Genomic DNA, 21,157 nt, shown 5'->3' with positions numbered 1-21,157 from the left:
CTGTTGATTTTTCTTACTGTTGGCACAAGTTAAACAATCATTAATCTTTTATTTCACACGGGACCTTAATATCTATATTAAATAACAATTACAGATTTATTCACCGACATGCAGTCTCTCTGGTTAATGTATGTAGTGTTAAATTAATTATTAAATATTATTTTTTAGATTATAAATAATCTGATAAGTAATAACACTGTCGTAGATTGATTGATTTATTTATTTATTTAATACATACAAGTTTACAGAGCATTGCTCCAGACACAAGTAAGTCAATCAAAATGAAAAAAAGAACGCAATAAAACAGGTATGGCAAATGAAGAAAATAATGATAAATGTAGAATTAGAATATACAATCTTATCAAAATACAATAATTAAAATTTACAATGTCAATAAAAATATACTCAGTGGATAATATTAAAAGAAATAAATATCAATAACTTGGTAAAGAAGTTCATATGCAGAGATTACAATATATCTACAACAATGTCAAAATACAAAATCTAGTTAAAATTCAGAATCCTGTTTAAAAAAATACATTAGTGTCAAAACAAAAAAAAAAAAAAACGTCAAAATTAGATAAATAAAATATTCTTAATGTCAGGTTTAAATTATACAATAAAATAAATTTATAACGTACAAAGATATTTATAGCTATTTTTATAGAAAACATAGATTTTATCGGCAAATAAGTCTAAGACCTCACAATGAGTGAGCAAATCGGTGATCAAATGTAGAGCGCGTATTGTTGGGGCGTGTGCCGCGTAGCGCGTGCGCTGGCTGCGGGTAGCTTGGCAGTAAGCGCGGACGACGACGCCGCGGTGCGACAATGCCGAGATTATTTTGGGGAATACGGGAAGAAACTAGAATATTTAAGCTCCAATAACACTTGACTATCTACTTTGTTATGTAAAATGCGAAGATAGTGTTTTAAGAGAAGTCGTTTACGTCTAAGACATTGCGTTTCTAGCCCAACCAGATGATAACTACCAGCTATATTTTTCTATATCTCTTAAAAATAAATTACGTTTTTTATATGTTGTAACCTCGTAGCATTTTACTGGTACACCCAGATTTGAGGATTCTTTCTTCGTTACATTAAAATTAAAGTGAGATCTGAGTGGTAGTTTTTGAGTTATACCTAATAATGCGTATTCTAATGACTTTAGCTACGTTTATGTTCTTATTTTATTACTTGTCGATGTAAATTGAAGTCAGATTTTTATTGTTTGAGTGTTACCAAATAAAAAAATGCGACGCAATTATTTTTCATTTTATGATACACTAGCTGCCCAGACAGACTAAAAACAATTAAAATTTTTTAATTTTTTTTTTAGTATTAAACCTTCGGTGGGCCTTAAAGAACATACAAAAATAAATTAGCCGAATTAGTTGAGTTAGTATTTTATGGATAAATGTGTTGCTTTCTTTATAATTTGACATCTGTCAGTATTTTAAACGCGACTTTAAGTACTTTTTAATAGCCCGCCAATCAACACTTTTAATCATTAAATTGAAACTACTGAAGCTTGGCACACGTTTGGCAAATAAAACAGTAATAATCGCAAGATGTTTTTAAATTTTGCAACATTTCGTACTCGACTAGATAAAATATTGATATATTTTGTCATATTATACTTTGAAAAATACTTCAACGCTTAAAATAAATATATTAAATTTCTATCTTAACTATCGTAGTTGTTCACTGTTTGTTAATATATTATTTATTTTTAAACTCTATTACGATAATCATTGACAATAATAAATAATTATGACAGAAAAAATATTTGTCGGCGACTACGCAAATCAATACTTATACTGTGGGTTACGTCAGATTAATTTATTTATTTTAGTTTGTAGACTTTCGATAATGCAGAGATAGCATAAAAAGTTTCACCAAAAATGATGTTCATTAATTTATTCAGATTAATGTCTTCCAACAGTGTTAAATTAGAACAGATAAAATAAAATTCATAAATTTTCATTTGTCTGATACGCTGACACTAACATGTTGAACTTGGAATCTTGCTATGTTTATCAAATTAAAGATTTCAGAATTATTAATACCTACCACACAAATACCTACCACACAAATTTTCAAATGTTTGTTCTTGACAAATTAATTGACATGTGTTATCTTTTTAAACATTTCGATTTAACTTTTTTTTTTCGGGAAAGTTGTAAAGTATAATAGGAACAGACTTAAACATAGGTAATAAAAAAAATAAAAATTAAAGCTAAAGTTCATACAGTCTCGTTATTAGTGCCAATTTGCCTCAAAGTTACTTCTACAAAGATAAAACGTATGATTTAATAGGTATCATGTTTGTTGTTGATCTAATATTAAGACTTCCGTATATTTCGGCATTATTGGCGTTTCGCTGTCAGTGGCTCGTACTCGTATGAAAGTTTAAAAACTAATAAAACCCTTAATTTCGAAATTTAAATAATGTACACAATTTTCGAAGATTCACACTCACTCACAGACACTCCCTGACTGTTATATTTATAAACTGTTTTGTTAAAAGGGAGTTATGTAACACGTGAATAGTTCAAATTCTCGCCTCTATGTTTAATTTCAGCGTTGTCCGGCTCAAGCTTAAATCTTTCAAGAAAGACAGTTATCTTGTTACGAGCGTAGTGTAATAAATTCTAATATTTGGTTAACTCGACACAATGTAAAATGTCGACGGACAAATTGTTATAAAGAATGTCCTAGGGCTGTGTCTACGACATATTTTTAAGATATCTTTGATTAAATGAACCTTCGACAAAGTAACAAAAATAGATGAATTTATCTCTCGATTTGAGTCAAGTATAAAAGGAAGGTAGAAAGCATGTTTAAATGTATACCCGTATTTTTAGAACAAAATATAAATCTATAGCTATCAAACACATTTCTTTAAATGATGTATTGACAAAAAAATACTAATAGTAGGTATCACTCCCACACACACACACACACACACACACACACACACACACACACACACACACACCCATCCGAATGAACTCTCCTCAGTGCGCCCATAATTTTGACGCTAAATAACGATCATCAATTTATTTCATGTCAATTACGCTTCCGGATATGTCTCTACAAATAAATAAAATTAGAGTGTCTGTTTGTAATATTAAAATAACCGCTTTTTACTAAATGCATATGGATGTATACATGGTAAATATACCAAAATAACATTTTTTAGAATTTTTATCGGCCTATACTAGACATGTCTGTTTGTTCCGGCCAATTTCTGAAACGGCTGGACTGACTTTTCACGGAACTTTCACTGGCAGATAGGTGATGTAATAAGGAGTAACTTAGGCTACTTTTATTTTAGTTTTTTTAAATTCTCTTTTATTAAAATCCACGCGGACGAAGTCGCGGGCACAGCTAGGAAATAAATAAATATCTTTAAACACTTTTTTTTACAGGCAACAAACGATTTTAACAGTTCAATATATATTTTTTATAAATAATTAATTTTACCAGTAAATAGAAAACTAAATTCGACAAGAAACCTCCAAAGAAAACAAAAGAAAATCGAATATCTTTATTAAAATTAAATTGATTAATTTTCAATATTCCACGCTCCTGAAGTGAGAATGAAGGGATGGAGCGACCTACATTTACCCCCTCAATACACTAAGACCGTCCTTTTCGGGGGTGTAAGCTAAGTGTCCTTTAAAGGGTCTGCTTTGTTATAAAATTGAAAAACGTCAACGACGAGATGATTTTCAAAACTAATCAAGCCTGCTTTCCCTTGATTTTACGATGAAAATATTAGAAAGTAAATTAATTTTTAATAGCCAATTTATTGAAAATAGGGACAAACTTAACCGAGTTGATTAGTTTTAAGGGATTTCCATTAAATTAGACTTGGTTTAAAAGGGTGTAAGTTGGTTCCAATCCACAGTAGAAACGTCCGAAAAATTATGTTGACAGATGACAAGTCCGTTGGCGCAGTTTGTAGTGACCCTGCTTTCTGCTCCGTGGTTGTGGGTTAGACTCCCATTCCGAGTTAGTGTATAATATGTATATTTATTAATATGTGAATGGCTATTACCTATAAAACAAGCATTGGCTTGCTTACCTTAGGGAAAGACGAGCGTAAAAAAAAATTAAGAATGATAATTCCAGAATCGAGACACCCCTAATTTAGCGTTTCAGTGCCGCCATAAAAATGGAGCACAACGTAGGCGTCCTAGGCATTACATTATTTAAACCTCACCTTGCTATAGCCCCGCCAAGCGTCTGAGTTGATCTACAATTGCAATTTATTATACTTTACGAGCTCACAAATCATGAGAATAGTAGCGCAGTTGGTACAGAAAGTGGATACTGCACTTCCTGTCGAGTCTGTTTGAGAGTGTTTCCTTATTTCCTATCACAGAATTTCGGCCTACTGGAGGCTGGTATGTTTGAGATGTTAGATGGTTACGAGTATTGAGTTACATTTTGCGAGGCTTATACATTGTAAGATACATTCTGTTACCAAATCTATACTAATACAATACAATCTTTAGGTACCCTAGTCTTAATTAATCTAATATATAAAATTCTCGTGTCGCGGTGTTTGTAGTTAAACTCCTCCGAAACAGCTTGACCGATTCTCATGAAATTTTGTGTGCATATTCGGTAGGTCTGAGAATTGAACAACATCTATTTTTCATCCCCCTAAATGCTGAGGGTAGTCTACTGCAATTTTTTTTTAATTTTTAGATGAATTATTTATTCTTTATTTTATTATGATTTGGCGTTGAAACATACATACAACCCTAAATTTTCACCCTTCTACCACAAACTCCTATTTTTAAATAGCGTTTAGCGGGCAAGACAACGTTTGCCGAGTCAGCTAGTATTATTATGAAATTTCTTGTTCCCAAATACTTTACACCGGCATATAATTCAAAAATATCTGAAACCACACGGTTGATCCATTACATGCCAAAAAACGGAGACACCCAATTAACAAAATAAAATAATCAAACGAACGCAAAACGCGTGGGTGTCAAATGAAACATGTTAGAGACGTCATAATGCGTAATCTTAAACACAGAAGCATGACGGGTGAACATAGATTTATTTCGTTGAATATTTCCCGTCTACTCGATGGTAGATAAATAAACTAATATTGTATATTAAAAACTATAATTTACACCATTCGTGTGTTGTTATGTCAATCTTAACACTTAATCTTACCATCTCTTCCAAAAATAACACGCAAAAATATATATTTCAAAGAAATCTTTTAATAAAACTAATAAAAGTTTCTGTAGACTAAATTTAAAACTATAAATATGACACTTACATTTTAAAAATATTATACCAGTATTATTTTTAAAAATAAAAAATAAATTATATTTTATAAAAAACAAAAAAAAACACGCTTTTATAGCTAATCGTACATGGGGTACATTTTACTATATTTTCATAACTTTTTACTGTTTTTATAACTCTCCGCACATAGATAGTTGCAAGTGGAATAATTGTATCAACCACGACACACTTTTTACTCTGAATTGAATTATTCTCTGCATAACTTAAATTTTATTTTGAAGTAATTAATTATGATTGATTGTTCGATCTTCTACTACTGTAATATAAACTCTTTGTAATTAAAAATTATTTTCTATTCTTTACTTCGATTAGCTATAAAAGCTTGCTTTTTTAGTGTTTTTAAACTATAATTAACTTTTTTTATTTTTTAGTTCGAATTTTCAATTAATTATTTGCGGACATGTGATAGTTTTCCATTATTAATATAAACAATAAAAGAACAACAATTCCGCGCGGAGCGAAGCCACGAACTTACGCCACGCGAAGCGGGCGGGAAACAGCTAGTAAGGAATAAACAAGGTAAAAATGCAATTAGCCTGAAAAATTATCTGCCTCCGTTGTGCTGTGCCGAGTGCCCAAGCGAAAGAGTAAGTCCGAAACTGCAGGCATGCGCAGATCGCGCACTAGCGTTATCTCTCTTATTTCCTTATACAGAAGATCCACGAAAGACTTTATTAATCCTGCTTCAGCCTGTAATACCCCACTACTGGGCATAGGCCTCTTTCCCCATGTAGGAGAAGGATCAGAGCTTAATCCACCACGCTGCTCTAATGCGGGTTGGTGGATATATTCCCTACTATGAGTAACGATCGCTATCAGGTGTACATGATAACAACCGGGACCAACGGCTTAATGTGCTCTCCGAGGCACGGTGGGGAGACCCACAAGGACTGCACAAACATCCAGACCACGGCAAACACCTGTATGGCCAATACAAATGTTTGTCATGTGCGGGGATCGAACCCGCAACCGCCAAAGCAACAGGTACAATCCATGGCTGTGACCGTTGCGCTAACGTGGCGTACAGGTACAGGTAATATAAATCTATCTATAAAAATGGATTGCCGAAATGTATTTACGAGCATAACTTCCGAAGGACTCCTACAATACATAATCTTTTAATTTGTGTTCGTTATTGTCAGGAAAATAAAAAAAATAGATATATATATATATATTTTTATTTTTTTTTAATCGTATGACAAATAATAAATTTACTTTATTCAGATATCACAAATGTCACTTACAATTCTAATAAATATAATATTATAAATTATAAAAATAAATAGTTAAGCTATATTTAACAGATAAATTACATTAAACTAAAAAAAAAAAAAAAAAAAAAAACCTTAAGTATATATATACACATAATATAATAACTAAAAAATATTATTAAAAGCAGTCCCTTTAGGCAAGGTTCCGAAGATACTGGCAGCGTTCCCCCTTTGAATAGCTAAATATATATATATATATATATATATATATTCCTGACAACAAAGTCGACACAAAGTTTGCCACAAGAGTAATATAAATAAATATCATAAGCATCCCATAGCTGGACAATAACCTCGTCTATCAAGTAAAAGAGCCTATCTCTCGCCTTATTCTTGTTATTACACACAGTAAAGTTTTTTTATAAACTTAAGTTTATACAAAAATCATGTGTATACCTGTAACATATTCAATAAATAAATATAAAAAGGTTTTACTTACGTTGCGAGGTTTAAAATGTATAGTACTAGTAGAACAAGGAGGGCGCATGATGGCCGAGTGACGTCCATCCTCCGTCTGAAAAATAAAACAATTTAGAAAAGAAAAAAAACATGGCGGTTACATTATCTTTATACCCAATTCTATAATATGATAGTACATAATTTTGAGTTTTTGTATTTTTAACCGACTTCAAACTAGAGTATAGTTCTCAAATCGACTGAATGATTTTTAGACTTACGTTATCTCGTAAACTTTTACTGGGTATAGCAATTGTGATTATCCTTTTTTAATCGAAATCATCAGCATCATCATCACTTCAGTCTATTGCAGTCCACTGTTGGACATAGACCTCCACAAGTTCGCGCTAAAAATAGCGTGAACTTATGTGTGTTGCCCATAGTCACCACGCTGGGCTGACGGGTTGGTGACCGCAGGGCTGGCTTTATCGCAACGAAAACACTGCTGCCCGTCTTTGGCCTGTGTATTTTAAAGCCAGCAGTTGGATAGCTATCCTGCCATCGGTCGGCTTTATTATAAGTTCCAAGATGGTAGTGGAACTGTGTTATCCCTTAGTCGCCTCTTACGACAGCCACGAGAAGAGATAGCGTGGGTATATTTTTTAATTCCATAGCCCCACAGCAATCGAAATATTTTAAATTTGAACAAAATCACATGAAATAGTATTTTTGGAGTAATTCCTAATAATATGTACGTAATTGGCTATTTTTGGACTACCTATATTATAATACTTGTCCATATCGAATTAAAGTCGGTTTTTTTTCATTTAGGAGCAAGCACAAAACAGTGGTAGTTAACTGAGGTACAGCACAGCAAGATATGCAGATACAGGAATATACTACTCAAAATCTGGAGCAGCCCGACTGGGGAAGTACCTTGACCATACAGAAGATCACAGCTAAATAATACTGCTTTCAAGCAGTATTGTGTTCCTGTGTGTGAATAAGTAAGTGAGGGGACCAAAGTTCCGGTGGGGGGGGGGGGTATTGAGGGAATTTTTTACAAAATTTTTCATTTTTAAAAGTTATTATTTAACTGAGGTACGAAATAGCAGGATATATCCTGCCTGAAATCTAGTGAAGAACTGGGGAAGTACCACGAGCTTATAGAAGACCACAGCCAAACACTGCGTATATTAATGTGTTCCTTTGGTAAGGTGGTCAGAACTCATGGGAGGTTAGGGTCGGCAACGCACCCGCTTCTGGTATTGCAGGCGTCTATAAACTACAGTAAACACTTACCATCAGGTGAGCCGTCCCCAGTTGTATTAAAAAAATAACAAGAACAAAAAACAATATACAAATATAAAGTAGATCGAGTGTCCGTCGCGTGCGTGTCGTGCGCATACAAATGATTTTTATGATTCCCTATCACAACAAAGTAACATGCAACTTTATTTGTAACGATGAAAATTCCATATTTTGTAATGTGTTTAATTTTTACAATTTTATATTGCGCTATAAAAATTTTATTTAATAAATCATTATGACACTCAATTTTTTTTTGTTTATTTACTATTCCTGGTGAACCCAATTTTTATATAGCTGCTAGCTGACCCGGCATACATTGTTTTGCCCCTAAACGCTACGCCGCTAACGCACGGTGAAAATTAAGGGTTATATATTATTTTGTCCCCTAGTATGAAAAATAGATGTTAGCTGATTCTCAGACCTCCCCGATATGCACAAAAAATTTCATAAAAATCGGTCCAACCGTTTCGGAGGAGTACCTACCTTACAATGTTTTATAAAATTTAGTAATTTACCTCAACAAAATGAACAAATATGACCTATTTTTTAAAAGCTTTATTACATGTTATTAATTAATCCTTTGTATGACTCAAAGCAAGCGACTTTATCAAACGTATATGCCGTAAAAAGGCTCTCGTAATTTGAATGAGAACAATTAAAACTGAATTTCAACAAAGGACTTTTAAAAGAACTGTTACAAAGGAGTTATTAAACCGGCGTACTAAATTGAGTTACGTGTGAAATATGAATGCAAAAATAAAGTACGGCTTTACAATGCAAAACTTGATAAATAACTATTATCAATTATAGTCTGTTGGCGTAAAGAAAAAAATTATTCATCGTCACTTAGATTCGTCTTAAGCTTAGAAATAAACCGTACAAAAAACCGTATCCGAATAGATCAGTGTAAGTAAGTATTTCAGACAGGTCAGTAAATATCACAGATATATATCACAAAATAATTCCTATATAAAAAAACAAGTCAAACGCTCTCGCTTTGACGTCATGACTCGTTATAATTTAATACTTTACAAAAAAATTGATGACTAATTAATCTTAAAACAGTAAAAAAATATATAAAAATTTATTAAATTGAATCATTAATTTTAAGCGCTTTAATGATCCACATCTAAATTAAGTCCAATAACAATTCATATGACGTTTAGATGCGATTGACTTCACGGAATTAGAATTTACGATCAATCATAAAATGTAAACTGCAGACGAATCGCTAGCAATTATTAGACAACAGCTGTCAAAATGCGCGATACATGTGCGATTCAATAACAAACGAGTAGCAATTTATCAGCCGAATTAACCTCCTGACGATAATTCGTATTATTAATTATTACCTGTCAGCTGCAAAGCGTGCAAAAGATACATAAAAACTTATGTACATACGCTTAAAATACATTTTAATTTCTCCTGGGGATGTTCACAAAACTATATGCATTATAACATGTATTTAATTGAATTCATTATCCATTACTTTGCTAATATGTATTATTTAATTAATGTTAAAGACATCAACCCAAATATGCTTTTCATTTGCTCTCAATATTTCAATACCGTACCTTTTTATTCTATTTTTTGTGTAATATTTTATTTAAAAGTTTTTGGGTAATATGCAATTTTTCACATTACAATAGGAAATAGCTAAATATATAATTCATGTAAAATTTTGGTGAACAAAAACTATATGGTATTACTGCTTAAAAACGCAGTTGTTAGTAGTAAAATATTTTGCAAATATCAGTTATAAATATACTGAAAAACGAAGGAGTAATATAAAAGCCCTGTGGTACACCAAGAAAAACAGAAATGAAACGAAGGGAAACGAAATTTGTCTATAGTGTAGTTATGTAAAAATAATCTGATTTAATACATACACACATACGAACACACTTAAGAGTTGATCGTAACCTATACGTATGCTGGATAATATAAGTGTACATTGGATGTTGAAGTAGTAATTAGTATTGATAACGCGGGTTTTGTTGCGGGATTGTATTTGCATCAATGTCTAGTTTTTGTTCAACTTGAACGATTAATCATGCCAACTTAATAGTCATTACTAAGTATTAAAATGGCTATATCATTAACTCTCATTGTAAATGGCGTTTATTTTATATAACAATATTAGAAAAAGTTTTAATTGTAACACTAATGGTGAAACAGATATTTGCTCGTTTTCGATCAGTAGACCAAAAAGTTTCGTATGGCTTGCGTAAAAAATTATGGAATCTTTTACACATTTTCACTCCCTTAGAGGTAGAATTTTTAAAAATCTTTCCTTAGTGGGAGCCTATTCAATTAAGTAACATTTCAACCAAAATTCATGTGTTAAGTTTGTTTATGTTCGGCGACAACGAATTAGTCAATCAAATGGAATCAGGACTTCTAAATATTGCTATTAAGATACTACTGTAAAATGAATACGCTGTAACTAATATTTAAATCAAATATTCAATCTGTCTTAGAAATAAACGAAACTATAGACTCATGGAACTGTCACTTAATAGCCTTCGCGTCTATAATATATTTACCGGCGCTCCTTGTATTTAAATAAGTTAAACGAATATTCTGCCAGCTCCGACCGCCATTTTGTAAAGGGCGGATGTAAACAAATTAGTGCGGGGACGCGGCGCACGACACTGACGAAGTTAGCGCCGATATCGATTGTCGATAATCGAAAGCTAATGCAACTACAGCACTATAGGAAATTGAATTTTGTGTAGCTCGTACGTACTCCGTTATATAAATAAAATTAATATTTATGTATGTAATACTGGTTAGTATATAATTTTATCATATATTGGCTGCAACCGCAGCTACTTTCGCATTTGCCAGCTTATTCATTAAGCCTACAATATACATAAGTACTCCAGCTTAAAATGAGCCGTATTTTCATAAATTTTTGTACATATCAGATTTCAAGTTGCTTTGTAAGTGTACTAAGGATAATTATGTATGTTGAGTTGGGGCACAGCAGGAAATACCCTGCTCATAATCTGGAGCAGACCGACTGAGGAAGTACATCGACCCTACAGAAGATCACAGCTAAATAGTACTGCTTTCAAGCAGTTCTGTGTTCCTGTGGTAAGTAAGGAGATCAGAGCTCCTGGGGGGTCAGCAACGCGCTTGCGATAGGTACTTCTGGTGTTGCAGGCGTTTAAGGGCTTTTTTTGCCGACCTAATTGTATTTAAAAAAAAGTATTATTTCTGAAATTACAAACCAAATTTCTCAAAATATTGTGTTGATAAGGATGATAGTCATAAGATCTACTTTTTCACAAAAAAAATTGCATCGAACTACGCTTTAAGGAATTAAACCTACTAGTAAGTACACATTTTAAATTTTGTCCTTTATCCTCGTAGAAACTTCATTTCAGTACCAAACATACGCAGGGATACGTTATACTCGTATCTTGCGGTATTAAAACGAATCATCCCAATAGAGATTTTTTTCCATAACCGATGATACCCCGTAACATTTAAATCTATTCTGAAATTTCGGTATGATTCGTGTCACTAACAAAAGGCTTGAAGAAGTTACATTTTTGGCTTCAATATCTACTTTATATTACTTTATGTGAAATAATTCAAATTATTTTCAGTTCACTGAAATTGGCATGTCACAGTTTGATTAGGACTATAGGTTTTATGTTTAAAGCCCCCCAAGTTACAGGGGGGATTAAGGGGGTTAATAGTATATATGACATAACAAACGTTTGCTGGGTCAGCTAGTTTCATAACATCCGAATGACTGCACCAAAATCAATAATTATCTTTTTGTTTTCTTTATTGTCAGGTAATAAAAGAAAGCTTTAAAATATATTATAAGATACATTATATATATTATATTATAACTAATTATTGTGTTTGCTCGCAAACGAAAACCAACCGGCTTCAATTTACAGTAAAACAACGTTGGTAGTCAGATGTCGATCCAATTGAAAGGGTGCCACACGACAAGCAGGATTATTCGATTGAGACAAGAGTTATCCAAACAGATACACCACCAGACTCAGTAAAAAGATGATATGAATTAACTCACACAGGCATATTTGCTAAAATATATAGCGGTAAAATAGTAGTTTTATTTTTAACTCTCTCCTCTAAGAAATTGCCAGTAGGTGTAACTTTCAAAATTATTTTAATGCTACCTACTAACGAAATGTGGTAAACAGCTGTTCTTGTGAAGTGGTGCGTGAAATTGCCTTAGCACCGACAGTAGCGGGTTTGATGAGCAATTATGGAGGTGTTGATCGATCACGTAAATACCATTGTTACATGATTGTGACAGTCGTGACCCAAAAATATGACTAAATCGTGCTTGGAATTATAATTCTACTTTTTACCAAACTTTTTAAAAATGATTTAAGAACGAAACCATAGTAAAAAATCAAACAAACGTCTGGTACACCGCAGTAAAAGAGCGTAGTGAATTATGTGTCAATTCATCTTTATAATGTATTATGTATCATCTTTATAATAGTGGAGATGAATATCTATACTAATATTATAAATCTGAAGATTATGTTTCTATTTTGGTTTGAACTCGATAATTTCAGTAGATATTAGTTCGAATTTTATTATTATTTTAATTTATATTAGAAAAATCAGGCTTCATAATTTATTAGTAAATTAGAACCACTAATAAGTATTGGTATAGTACCTATTCTGGTTGATGTGTCGAGTTGAATAAAATATCTTTGGAAAATGGGATGAGAATTAAACGCGTACAGATTGATAAATAACAACGATATCTTCTTTTACTAACCGACTTCAAAAAAAGGAGGAGGTTACTCAATTCGACCGTATATATTCGGAGATAACTCCGTCGTTTATGAACCGATTTTGATAATTCTTTTTTGTTGGAAAGGAGGTATCCCTAGTTTGGTACCACGATAAAGTATTAAAAAAATAATTACTTTTTTTTTGTACATTAAATATTAATCTTGACGGGCGCTCGCCGCTAAAGCTTTTCGACTATTTTTGACATGATACTTCCATATCATATTTAGAAACAATTAAACGTTGAAATTGAAAATGGTGTGATTATTTCTATTATATAACCTATTTCTATGTTTCTTTCTTTAGTTCAATTATAGTTCCTAAAAAATGTTTTTTGTTTTTATTTAGATAATAATTTATTTGTGAAGAAAGGATGACATTTTTGTATCTCGAATATTTTTATGCATTCATTATTTTTTAAAGTTGTAATTTAAGTTTTTAAAGTTAATATAGTATAATACTTACTATAATAATCTTAATACTCTACTTTTTTTAGGTAGTTATTAATTTATTTTTATTTTTAAATTTTTTTTAACCGACTTCCAAAAAAGGAGGAGGTTCTCAATTCGACTGTATTTTTTTTTATGTATGTTACATCAGAACTTTTGACCAGGTGGACCGATTTCGACAATTTTTTTTTAATCGAAAGGTGGTGTGTGTCAATTGGTCCCATTTAAATTTATTTGAGATCTAACAACTACTTTTCGAGTTATATCTAATAATGCGTTTTTACTTGACGCTTTTTTCGTCGACCTACGTTATACCGCATAACTTTCTACTGGGTGTACTGATTTTGATAATTCTTTTTTTGTTGAAAAGGAGATATCCCTAGTTTGGTACCATGATAAGAAAACCAGGATCTGATGATGGAATCCCAGAGAAATCGAGGGAAACTCTCGAAAATCCGCAATAACTTTTTACTGGGTGTATCGATTTTGATAATTTTTAATTTAATCGAAAGCTGATGTTTATCATGTGGCCACATATAAATTTTATCGAGATCTGATAACTACTTTTTGAGTAATCTTTGATAACGCGTAGTTACTTGACTATTTTTTCGTCGATCTACGTTGTATTACTCTTCGATGTAATTGAAGTCGGTTTTTTTTTCGTTTGCGAGCAAACACAATTATTTGTAAACTTTTTCCTATTAATCGTGATTTATTTACGATGTTAAATAAAAAAGGCTTATCTAACAAAATAATGGACCGAAAATTTCAATGTTATCTATCAAATAATAGTACCTGGGTGACCGAGCTTAGCTCGGTATTTTTAGTAAATCGTGTTTTTTGGAAATCATATTTTAATACGAATTACATATTTATAAAATATGAATAATGTTTTCCGATTTTACGAACACAATAATATAAAATATGAACTGGTTATTTAAATAAAAAATCATGAGTGCAATTAGAAGAAAAAAAAAGTAGTCGATCTGGAGACATGGGGATGTGAACCGTGGTTTTCTCGGACGATCCCGACCGGTCGATTTCCCACCTGAGCTACTACAACTTTATTGACAATTGCGAAATTTACCTTCGTATTCTAATAATATTGTAACCATTTTTTTCATTGCCTAAAAACAGGGATAAAACGACATTTTCTAAAAATTAATCCTAGCTATATCGATTTATTGCCCTTGAAATCCCCTGCATACTAAATTTTATGAAAATCGTTGGAGCCGTTTTCGAGATTCAAATTATATATATACAAGAATTGCTCGTTTAATAGTATTCGATATTTAAAAGTTTACGTTCAACAACAAAATAAAATACACCACAAATCAAGAGGCTTAAAAATTATGTTACGGGCTCTAAAATGTTTATAAATAATGTCAGGCGTTAAAATATTTATATTTGTGTTCAATATACTTTAAATTTAAAATAAAGTTAGTTGTAAATTTTTACCAGGATCTCACGCAATCTGTCATATTTTACCACTTAAAAGAAAGTTGTGAGAGCTAAACTAATACGTGTTTGGATAACTGCCAGTTATTTAGTAAGTTAGTAACTGAATCTGTTTGTCTGTATGTATGTCCGGGATAAACTCAAAAAGTTCTGCATGGATTTACTTCAAATTTGGCACAAATATTATTAAGAAGTCGGGTCAACATATAGGATACATATTATCACGCTATCGCCTACGGGGAACGAGTAGTGAACCTTTATTTCTTCAACGCATTCTGTAACAACGCGTAATCGAACGACGCATATTTGAATGTTGTTGTTATTATGTTAATAACCATATCATAAGCTAGCTTCACACTGTAAATAAAGACATTCTGTAGTATATTTAGTATCAGCATTGCACCCGTGCGAAGCTGGGGCGGGTCGCTAGTTCATAAATAAAATGTAATTTTAAAATAGAAACACTTAATTAGCATATCAATTTTCCGTTCAAAGTTTCGGGACGTTAGAAGTTTTAATTTTTTTTCTAATTGGTCGTTGTCAAAAAAAAGCAATTTTTAATCTTTATTCGATTTAACAATAACACGTTAAAAAATTAAACAAAGTAAGAAGGATTTTTTTACTTAAAATTAATTATTTAATATTTATATATATATTATATTTTATTTAATTTATATAGTTATATTTTATTTAATTATCAAGGTTAATAATATTTTTTTAGTTCCGTACGGGTATTTCCCTACCTCTTTTATGTAGCAGGAATGCGCTCGCGGTTACCAAAACAAAAACTATGTGTCTTTATAAATAACCACGGCGCAACGTTTGCCAAATGCACTAGCAAATGTCACACTATTTAATTCAAATTGTCACTAAATTAATTCATATTTTGTTTTAATATACTACTAAATACCGACGACCGTCCATCAAGGCGTCTTGTCGGTAACTGTCGGGGTGATCTGTCAAGCACAATAAGCGAACGAATATTTCATATGCGTTGAACTGCGCAGAAGCGGTGGCTGTATGTACCTAATGTAACCTTTACGCTACTACAAATGATAAATAAATGTAAATGTCACAATGACAGCTCAATTTAGCGGGACCTTTTATGATATTTCTGAAAGGTTTTAATTGAATTTTCTTTTTTCTTTTCTAATGTCGCTTGAAAAGTTGGTTATTATATGTATGCATCAAAAAACTTTAAAATAAAGATATTAATAATTGCAATTCTAAAGAATAAACTTATAAAATAATAACATAACGAAAGGTCAGGCTCCTTCATTATAGTTACGGACTGCTAATGACATACCGTGACGCTTTATTCATTAAAAGTTATTTTAATAACATAATATTTCTATTTAAGTATATAATATGAAGTTATTTTCACTCTACTTTTAAAAAGCCGGTAACTTGGTCAATAATATACTAAAAAATATTTATTAAACTTTATTTTATCTTATAAAAGACCATCAAACAAGTATAGAAAAAGAGATAGAGACGGAAGCAATTACCCTCTTTTCTTTTCCTCCTCCCTAGTAAAGTACATTTCTGAAACTTGAAGTAACACGGTCCTTTAATACAATAATACTAATCATAATAGGTCTAATAACAAATACGCTTTTTTTCGATTACCCGAGCATGATGTGATCTACCTGCTCAACATATTAGCCACTAGCTGTTGCCGGTATCTTTTGGGAAATGTGCGCTTTTCCAGAATAAAAATTTCACATTCGCATTCAGCCTGTAACATCCCACTGTAGGCTATAAGCCTCTTTCTCCGTGTAGGAGAAGGATGCACCACGCTGCTCTATTGCGGGTTGGCGGATATGTTCCCTACTATGAGTGACGATTGCTATCAGATATTTATGATAACAACCAAGATCGACGGTTTAACGTGCTCTCCGAGGCACGGTAGGGAGACCCACAAGGACAGATATCCAAACCGGAAAGAAATATTTGTACAAATATCCATCCCGAGCGGGAATCGAACCCGCAAACCGTCGGTGTTTTAGGCGATTACACGTAAACTTTACACCAGAGCGGTTGTTAAATAAAAAAAAAGTAAAAAATGGCGTTATGTTATTACGGATATAGCCTATCTCTGTGTCAAATTTCATTCAAATCAGTTTATATATTCTGGCGTAATTAAATAACAAACATTTTAGCAGCATATCACGCTGAAGCTAATTTTAGCTACAATTGTAGCTAATTAAAGAAAAAGAAAAAGAAAAAAAAGTAAAAACGCAAGCCCAATTGTCATTGAGAATATAATGTCTAAAAGAAATTGTCTTGTTATACAAGTCATACCCCCCCCCCCCGCTCATGGTGGATATTTAGATTTTCTTCTTCTATATTCAGGTTAAAAGATTTTGTATCTTTCTGAACCCCAGACAAATGATGTCTTCTACCCCCAATAGCTCACTCAGTATGAGACCTTAAATAATGATATAGATATAAAAAAAAACTTTAAAACTTTAAAAAATTTGCAGAATAGTTTCAGCCGTTCGAGTTTTCGCTTAGCAACGCATTTAGGAATTCATTTTTATTTATTTAAGTTGAAACTTCAACGACATATATAAATATTTACAATGAGAATGCAAATTAATAGTAGGGATTGAAAAAAATACTGCAACAATGGGCATTTCTAATTATTTGGGACTTTTGAAACCCGTAATGTGCGTAATGGCGTATACAACGTTCCGGAAATATTGGGAACTTACGATTGAAACAACAATTCTCTACAAGTCAAAACGTAACTGTGTTTGTTTTAAAACAAAATTTCTGCTGACTTCAATTTACATCGTATCTTATCTTCTTATACTATTAAGCGAGCAAATCTTGTGTATATGTATATATATAAAATCTGAATTTCGGAAATGGCTCCAACGATTTTCATGAAATTTAGTATGCAGGGAATTTCGGGGGAGGTAAATAAATCTAGCTAGAATTCATTATTAAAAAATGTCGTTTTATCCCAGTTTTTAGACTGAAAAAATATCGTTAGAATACAAAGGTAATTTTCGCAAATGTCAGAAAGTTGCAATATCTCAGTCCATGGTTCAAATCCTCAATCGATTATTATTTTTTCTTTTTTTTTCTAATTGCAATCGTTATTTTTTATTTAATAATGTATGTAAAATCGAAAAAAATTATTTATATTTTGTCATTATTATTTTTTATTATTTTTTTATTTTTGATTTTTTATATTTATTTATATTTTTTATTACTGTTGGTAAAAAAAATCATATTTTATACATTTAATTCGTATTTAAATATGATTATCAAAAAACACGATTTACTAAAAATATCGAGCTAAGCTCGGTCACCCAGGTACTGTATTTTTAATACCTATGTATTGAATTTGAATTTAAATAAGAGAGTTTAAATTGGGAACATGATCAACTCAAAAATTAGTCGTTTGGATAACTCAAATCTTTTTTACCCCAAAGTTGTCTGAGAGAAATCGCTTACCTAGCGATAAGACAGCTTTTGTGCGTAATATTATTTTGTAAGTTTTATTTTTAAGATACCTATTGTATGTTAACTTGTATGTACAATAAAGTATATTTCTTCTTCTTCTAGTCGTTAGGTCACGTTCAAATTTAAATATAACTACATGACAAGCATCAGCTCTCTAACATAAAAAGTATCATCAAAATCTGTGCACCCTGTAAAAAAATATAAGATAATGCACATAAAAATATATTGCCGGCTTATGAATCTCCTCCTTGTAATTCAGTTCTAATGTATCGATATTGACCGTGCAAGCTTAAAAACAACAATTAATATTTTTATTAATTAATTAATATGATTTTTTTGATGTGGCCTATTTGTTGTACCAAACGGTGCCACGGCACTGAAAAGGATAAACGAGCTTAAATCTGATAAACGCCACGCACACGAAAAGATTATTATAAAAATGAGCTTAACTTATAAAAGAAGCTTAGTTGGTTAGTCTAAGTAAAACTTTTTCGTGAATGTTTTAAGCTCCGTTTGTTGGTTAAGTAAAATAATATAACAAGTTTCGCATTTTTTTTTACTTTTATTTTAAATGTATTTTTTTTAATTAATAAAAAATGAAAACAAAGGTCTTAAGATTTTTTTTTAAATAAATAAAATTCGCATCCATAAAAAAATCACTGCATATAATTATATATATATTCATCCGTAAATGATATATATCTTTTTATATAAAAATCTCGGGTCACGATGATTTTCTGGGCTAATCTCCGAAACTACTGTATCGATTTAAATGAAATGTTGCACAGATGTATGTAACTTTGTCGAACTTAAAATACCAAGTCCAACTTAAAGTAACAAGCGTAAAAATACAGATAGGTGAGTGTTTTGAACTAACTGCTTTTTATAAAATTGATTAAAAAAAGCGTACTTATGTACGCACGTAAGAAGTTATACTTCATTGGCTAGTTAACTTCATGGTGTCAGTTTTTTTCGTGACGGTGTGCGCGCGCATCAGAAAAATTTACTCTCATAATTTTTTCCTAACGCGCCAAAAGAATTATAACTTCAAAAATTTCAGCATAACAAAATAGCTAAGTAAGCTTTATAGCTTAGTGTTAAAGTACAGGGAGCAAACTTAATATGTGTATAGATTTTTTTCTCAGTGATGAAAAAAAATTTTTTAAAGAAAGCCACCAATCTGGCTGACTAAAATTTGAAAAAAAATTGAACATAAAAAATTTAAACGCGAAATAAGTCATAATTAATTCAAAAGCCAAGACAAAGATACTATGCCGTAAATTATAATACAAAAAAAAGTATTCAATAGCAAAATTGTTCGCTTCAGCCTGTAATATCCCACTGCTGGGCATAGGCCTTCTTCGCCGTGTAGGAGAAGGGTCAGATACCCCGTATACCCAATGTACTCTGTGGGATCAGAGCAAAATTGTTACTAATACTATATTATATCTCGATTTTTTTTAGTTGCTTCATTATTATCATATTTTGCATGTATTTTGCTCTTTAAAACAAACTCAGTGCGCATTATCTGGTTAATATTCGATCGGAAATGAATCCCGGATTTCTAGCTATCTATCTACCCAGTTTCACGGAAATCGGTTTAATTGTTCTTTCGTAAAATAATAACAAATATCAATTCAAAATTTCGCATATGTACCTATATAATAATGTGGGTACGTAATCCCTAATCTAAAACATGTTTAATATAAGTCAATAATAAATGCTAATGAAACAAATAACAAAGATATATATACAACAAAATATATAATAGAAATTTCTAGTTTGACGTCACAAACATGGCCGCCATTTTGTATCTGTCAAAATGATTTAATAATGGTGTCTTAGGGAAAATAATCCAGAAGTATTCATTTTAGAATATTAAAAGTGAAAAGAACAACATTGATATATGATTTACTATAGTTTTGTTCCAATCGGGTTTTGTTAATTGTACTGATAGAACATGGGCGAGGTCACGATTTGTATACGTCAATAGATGGCGCTGGTCATGACGTCATTTTTTGTTATTTTTTTTTTATATATTTTTTTGTTTTTGCTTTAGTAATCTTATACTTCGGTAACCTTAGTAATCGTACAAATCGGAATATTTTGTCACAACTATTTAACTATGTTACAATCGAAACTAAGGCTTAAGTTATGAATTTCTAAAAAAAAATTTCGTTACAAAGAAAATTTAAATAAAATAGAAATGATAAAAGTGAAAGTAAATGTCAATTATACCAATATTTTGAGAACTTTACTTGAGAAAGAATATATTTATTTATTTTTATCTTCCCCATTCTCCATTATCTTTTCTACTTTTCTTAAAAAGAAATACTTACCTTTAGCAACGTCCCATCTCCAGAAAATCCGGAGCGCGCACTATTCTACAGGGGCCTCTAGTAAAGGGTTTAAAAAACCACGGCTAAATTCTAAAAAATAATAAAAAAACGCTCTTAGAAAAAGGTTTGCGGCGACGTCCGGGCGCAGACTGGGCCTGGATGGGCGGTGCAGTGAATCTCAATCGATTTGAGCTCCGCGCAGCCTCCGGACCGCGCGGGGAGGCGAGAGATGGAATGATCGGAAAGGTGTCCATCACCTGTCGAATGATTATTGCTAAATAATTACTTGCATTTATTATAATATAACCACATTTTTATGC

At 31.7% G+C, this 21,157-nt stretch overlaps 1 protein-coding gene across 1 annotated transcript in view; it reads right to left on the bottom strand.

The window, feature by feature from the left end:
* LOC123664065 (glutamate-gated chloride channel) overlaps positions 1-16,070 on the bottom strand; it is a 28,842-nt gene extending 12,772 nt beyond the window's left edge. Inside the window, exons 1-2 of the mRNA XM_045598684.1 lie at positions 15,765-16,070; positions 7,050-7,124 (exon numbers count right to left, since the gene is read on the bottom strand). Of these exons, the coding sequence (XP_045454640.1) occupies positions 7,050-7,117 (68 nt within the window). The 5' untranslated portion in view covers positions 7,118-7,124; positions 15,765-16,070. The remainder of the gene's footprint in view (positions 1-7,049; positions 7,125-15,764) is intronic.
* Positions 16,071-21,157: the final 5,087 nt, after the last annotated feature.

This window comes from Melitaea cinxia, chromosome 21, assembly GCF_905220565.1.
Source record: "Melitaea cinxia chromosome 21, ilMelCinx1.1, whole genome shotgun sequence".
Classification (NCBI taxonomy): Eukaryota; Metazoa; Arthropoda; class Insecta; order Lepidoptera; family Nymphalidae; genus Melitaea; species Melitaea cinxia.
This window is presented reverse-complemented; position numbering and strand designations above follow the sequence as displayed.